This window comes from Coregonus clupeaformis, chromosome 6, assembly GCF_020615455.1.
Source record: "Coregonus clupeaformis isolate EN_2021a chromosome 6, ASM2061545v1, whole genome shotgun sequence".
In the NCBI taxonomy this organism is placed as follows: Eukaryota; Metazoa; Chordata; class Actinopteri; order Salmoniformes; family Salmonidae; genus Coregonus; species Coregonus clupeaformis.
In genome coordinates, this window is record NC_059197.1 from 52,505,775 (window position 1) to 52,511,835 (window position 6,061).

At 41.1% G+C, this 6,061-nt stretch overlaps 1 protein-coding gene across 1 annotated transcript; it reads right to left on the minus strand.

Moving 5' to 3' along the window:
* Positions 1 to 2,418: 2,418 nt before the first annotated feature.
* On the minus strand, positions 2,419 to 5,299 carry LOC121585723 (patatin-like phospholipase domain-containing protein 4). Its single transcript, XM_041902044.2, has 7 exons — positions 5,194 to 5,299; positions 4,674 to 4,868; positions 4,464 to 4,558; positions 3,483 to 3,618; positions 3,141 to 3,206; positions 2,867 to 3,019; positions 2,419 to 2,646 (listed from the first exon to the last, which is right to left on the minus strand). Exons 2-7 carry the CDS (start codon positions 4,857 to 4,859, stop codon positions 2,515 to 2,517), a joined length of 768 nt encoding a protein of 255 aa, XP_041757978.2. The 5' UTR covers positions 4,860 to 4,868; positions 5,194 to 5,299; the 3' UTR covers positions 2,419 to 2,514.
* Between the last annotated feature and the right edge of the window lie 762 nt (positions 5,300 to 6,061).

Here is a 6,061-nt window from a genome sequence, read left to right on the forward strand (position 1 = left end):
TCCGCTGTTTAGTCATTTATATGATTTATTTGTGAGCGTTCCCACACACCCACTATGCGTAGCATTTTATGCCATTTGTTATTTTGTTATTACTATGTGTTAATTTGTTTCAACAGTTCATTGACTTTTTGACATTTTTCTAATGTAAATGAATAATGATCTGATTTGTGTGGTGTACCAGCTACAACAGCACTACTGATGCTACCAATAACTACCACTGCCAAATACAGAACTACAGCCACTATCACTATAACTGTGATTGATATTCTGACATTGTGTATAAATCTAATTATTTTCCTCCATCCATGGCCCTGTAATCATGGCGGCTGATCATTATTGGATCCATCCACAACAGAGAGATTTTGGTAGTGATAGAAGCCAGCTGTTTATCTTGTCTTTGACTCGGGCTTAGGTCCCAAATGGCACCCTATTCCCTACATAGTGCACCACTTTTGACCAGTGGCCAGGGCTCTGGTCAAAAGTAGTACACTATATAGAGTGCCATTTGGGATGTAACCCTTGTGTTGGCTTGGCCACTGGTCCATCACATCCAGCCCAGCCTCTCTGCTCCCGGACGCCAGAGAAGTGGAGCGCAGCACAGCGCTGCATGGACAGGCCTGCCAATGCACATGTGCACCTCAGAGATATGGCACCCTATTCCCTATTTAGTGCCCTACCTTAGACCTGGGCCCATATGTCTCTGGTCAAAAGTAGCACACTATATAGGATATAGTCATTTGGGATGCAGACAGAGATACCCAGCCTCCAAAACTAGTTTGTTTACCCTCCAGTCACAGTCCTAGGTTTAGGATCGGGACATGGGGAGGATGTTATTCTTGAATTGAATGTTTGTGTGACCAAGTGCAATACTTACCCCACTCAGCATTATTTGCATGGTGCAAGTGCAACAGCAATGTCTGGTAGGACATCTGATGATCATATTGCTTACTTTGCTTTTTCATTTGGTATTCAAATGAATGTAGCTGCTGGACTTTTAAGGACCTCTCACAGTTGAAGGATATCGACATAAATGCAAGGGGTGCAATCATAATGCAAAGCCTTTTTCCAATAAACTGCACACACACGTAACTGTTTGCAGGTGTGTGCTTTTTAGACAGAGGAGAACATATTGTAGTAGGCAGTGGAATAATGAAGTGTACAGATGCGTCTTTTAGTTAGGACGTTTCCTGTAGAATAGCCCCTCTGGTCGTCTGGTGTTATTTAGAGTAGCGTTTTCCTCAGAGAGAGGAGAAAACCTAAACCATATAGCCAGGGAATCTATGTCCCCAGGTGTTAATTAGGACTGTGGACAAAAACTTGGCTCATTATTAGCAACAGCAGGGAGGCTGGATAGCAGTAGGAAAACACCATGGGCACTTCACTTTAGTGTGTGGATGGTAAATCCTGTTTACTTACAGGACTGTATGGCCTAGTTGGTGATGTACAACTGATGTACATTTGACACATTGATTGTGATACAACAGATCATTTTATGATTGCACAAAAAAATGTCATAGTCATTGTGTGTTTTCTGATCAAGCTAAATCTCAGCTCTTTGCCCTCATGCTGATGAGTGTGTAGTGCGAAACATGTTATTTATCTCAACTCATCAAAGTATTTTTGGACAATTAGGCTTTTATCAGTCACATTGGGTAAGTAGTTATGATAATTCAGCCTTGTAGTGTTAATATATGCTGATATGGTTCTTTGATGTTTTGGGGTTAGAGTATTTCAGCAATTGCTACTGGATTTGAAAACAGTGAGTCATTTTAACAGAGCACATTTTGCCTTGGTGTCTATCCAGGCATGAAGAAGAAGCAGTATCCTCAGAAGATCCGGAGAGAGGTGTCTGTAGTGAGTGTGTGTGAGTTCAACTACCGTAAAAATAATGATCTTTAATACAGTGCACGTCGATACCTGAGGACCGGAGGAAGTTAAATGGTTCCTCAGGAGGAGAGAAGAACATGCGGAGTTCAAACAACCATTTCTATGGTAACATCAAAGGGGTACTCCATCCTTGTCCTGGAGGAGCTGAAGGACCTCCGCTAGGTTAGCGTGACGCCACTGCCCGTTATATTATGTACTTCTGTGAAGTACCCTAGTGATTTCCCCATCGCCTGCCACTACTGGCTCAGGGGTAATGGATCGCTGCTGGAAATTGATGGTGAGGCGTGTTCAAAGACTGATTTTCATCAAGGAAGTCCATCAAGGCCTAGCTACCTCACATCAGAGATATAGTTACACGCAGTTGGCTGATATTCCAACGTCTCCTCAGATTATAGTGTAGTTATTACTGTTGATTTTATGGGCTACAGTGGATTTGCAGTGAATGTGCAAAGAGCAAATGATACATTTTACTTACATTATTTATTTAAACAATCTATCACACTTCAAAATCTAAAATAAATAATTTGATTTTTATAAATAAATAACCATATTTAAATGTAGTAAAAACACTATAAAAACACTGCTCTTCTCTAAATAATACAAAAAATACTCAATTGAAATACAACCCTACTGGATCCAGTTTTCTGTCTTCAGAAACCTCACTGCATCGTCATGACCCTCTTTACAATACTGGTTCATCCTTTCCTCTAATGGAGGGAACAAGGACTGGTTTAACCTAATGATGTTCTCCTTGGAAAACTGAGGGATAAAACAACACAAAACATCAACAAAAACGTCTGCCAAATCAAATAATTTACATACTGCAAAAGAACTGTGTCTAGGCAGCCACTAAATTACAGTTCCGCATAACAATGCAAAATGATGTGGAAAACCATACAATGAATGCAATGCACACTTGTCGAAGATGTGTACTGTCTGTATCCCTATGAATAGGTAATCAAACAGTGATGATACTCACCATTACGTCCATGTTGGCCAGTTTGAGGTGGAGGTTCATGAGCCCTCTGTGTTTTGGGCAGATATCTTGGGGACCAGCGAAGGGGGAGACTGTGATGGTACGTCCCTCTGGCAGGATGGGGAGACTATCCGTGAAGCCCCCGTCAATCCATTTCTGAAGGATATGTGTTACAGTTAGTTTATTGATTTTCAGTTATAAACAAACAGAAAGTAACAGTAAGCTCGTAATGGATAACATCCATTGGTTGAGTTTGAGATGCAGTTAAAGTTATTACCTGTCCTTGCCATTCTACCGGTTTGATTCCAGCATAGACAGGCACAAAACTACTGGCCAGGAGTGCCTTAAATTAAAAGAAGCAAATGAATTCGGTAAGAGCAAATCCTAAAATATGTAGTGAAAGAGATTTGTAAATGTTCCTTCACCCACACATATTGTAAGATATGAATTGCTCAGTCACTTGACTGGCTAAAACACAGAACTGACCAAACAATGCAGTGTATCAGGGGGAAAACAATGGCCATGCTCCTCATAAACATTTACGACAACATTTTGTGTTAAAGTCAAGGTTTATAGTAAGATACAGTAATATAATCTGCTCAGGCTTGTGGCAGGCTACCTTTATGAGGTCCTCCCTGGAGGCAAAGCTGGATACGATGGTGTTCTTGCCGCTTTTTGAATTTGTTATAGAGATGTGAAGGCGATTGCCTGCTTTACTGTGGGCATCGCCAGGCAGAAACTCCTCGATGCCCTCCCTGGGCAGAACAAAGGGACAGATGCTTGTTTTTCATGTTTTTAATAATTAATTTAACAACACTGTACGGCTCTATAATAAACATGCACTTATTACACAATCTGTTGGCTGTGTAATGCATGCACTTAATGAAGATCCAAATGCAACCATTGTTCAGTTCTATAGCCTTGAGTTTTGTTTACTCCCACACATGAATAGCTCCATTTATGATAAAGAAGGTGTTACAAATGAAACAAGATTTACATAACACCCAGTTATCTACTGTAGATGTGGCTTTAACTCAAAGAAATACACTGAGTGTACAAAACATAAAGTAAAAATGTATTCCCATTCAACCCAACCAACTGGGTCTCTGTGTTTCTGCCTGTCTAACTATGTGTGCACATGCATCTGAATATGACTCTTCTATACACTGAGTATACAAAACATTAAGAACACCTGCTCTTTCCATGACATAGACTGACCAGGTGAATCCAGGTGAAAGCTATGATCCCTTATTGATGTCACTTGTTAAATCCACTTCACTCAGTGTAGATGAAGGGGAGGAGACTGGTTAAAGATTGATTTTTAAGCTTGAGACAATTGAGACATGGCTTGTGTATGTGTGTCATTCAGAGGGTGAATGGGCAAGACAAAATATTGAAGTGCCTTTGAACGGGGTACGGTAGTAGGTGCCAGGCTGCGCCGGTTTGTGTCAAGAACTGCAACGCTGCTGGGTTTTTAACGCTCAACAGTTTCCGTGTGTATCAAGAATAGTCCACCACCCAAAGGACATCTAGCCAACTTGACACAACCGGTGGGGGGTATACTCAGTGTATAGCTCTCTCTGAGTTAGTAAGTGACTACCTGAGTGTAAGCATGAAGTTATATCCAGGAGTCACAGCTCCAAGCCTCTGGCTTCTGACATCTTTGGCAAATCTGAAGGTAAATTCTTTGACACGCTATTGGAAAAATACCACATGTATTAACCCGCAGTAGGACTAAACACAACACAAATTGAAGAAGTAGATGAAGGAGAAGAAGACTAGGATGATGATGAAGACCTTACTATCTTACCTCTAGTTTGTCTGGAGCAGTGATCATCACTGCAGCCACCAGAGCTCCAGCGGATGCCCCGGCACATGCCCTGAGAGGGCCCAGCAGCTTGTCTCCATGTCTCAGTATGGCTCCACATGCACCCAGCTGGTAGATACCCAGGAATCCACACGCAGCAAAAGAAAGGTTCACCACTGGCACTGTCATCTCTGCCCTCTATAAAGAGAACATAGCTAGCATTATTCATTGAATAAACGATGAGGTTAATTGACAAACATAGCTACTGTAACTTAACCAGTCAAATATTGTTTAAAGGCACAGTGGGATTTTGTAGCTAGACAACTGCATGTGGCAGGCAGCACTCGTAAATCTGCTTGTGGGCAACTGTAGTAGGCTAGGCTAAACAACATAGCTAGGCTTATTCACTGATTATAGAGACAGTCGAACTAATACTGTAAACTGCAACAAGTAAGTCACTACACGTTAATAACACGTGTAGCATTCAAGGTTTATCTACACACACATGAAAAAGCTTCCTTACCGTTTATGGTCGCATTACGGTTTTAGAAACAACTGCTGTACACTAAAACTGCTTGCTCTGCACTGCTTTACAAAGATTGATGACAATGTAAAGAATTGTTGGATCCGTGCTTTACTTCCGGGGTTTCCGTGGTGTTTCAAAATAAAAGCCCTAGAACGATTTACAAAACTATCTGCTGAAATTGACTAAACCTGTAAGAAAACATTGGGAAACCTGGACTGGTTTACATTTGTGCAATGAAATGTGAAATATCTACTGAACAAATTATACTTTGACATCTATAGCAGCAGCTGAGCTACAGTAATGCACATTTTTCAGAGATGTCCCGGTATCTTACAGCGCATGTGTTCCCTGCCCTGCTTGGGCCGTTTGCGAGCCACGCATATACACCTTATGACTTTACACTCTTAAAACTTTAGCCTCACAGTGGACGCGTCAAAATACACATAAATCCTAGCAGTCAAACACGGAAATGGTTCCAATAGTTTTTTCAAAATACATTTTTCCCATAGGGGAGTTTAGAGCCACTTCAAACAAGGCCTGTGTTTCATGTAGGTTTTCCCTGGCTTGACGTTTTGATAACTGTGTAAATCTCTCTCTGACAAAGTGACTTTTATCAATATATTCGGCTGTATTTACTCTCAGATTCGAAAATACTAATTAGCATCAAAGTAGACATCAAGCAAGACTACAAATCCCTGCAAGCTCCGGTACGTCATCTCTGACACATTTGCTGTCAGCTAGCTAGCTACTAGCTACCTTGATCCAAAATGAAAGATATATTGAACATTTTCATATATTTGTTGTCTTATTAAATGCATTTCAGTGGAGGCTGCTGAGGGGAGGAAGGCTCATACAGTGAGGGGAA

Excerpts from the sequence above, each read along its gene's own strand:
- LOC121585723 (XM_041902044.2), bottom strand. The coding sequence starts at position 4,859 with ATGACAGTGCCAGTGGTGAACCTTTCTTTTGCTGCGTGTGGATTCCTG. Across the intron at positions 4,559-4,673 it reads CTGCTCCAGACAAACTAGAG|CGTGTCAAAGAATTTACCTT; the intron begins GTAAGATAGTAA and ends TTTTTCCAATAG. Across the intron at positions 3,207-3,482 it reads CCAGGGAGGACCTCATAAAG|GCACTCCTGGCCAGTAGTTT; the intron begins GTAGCCTGCCAC and ends TTTTAATTTAAG.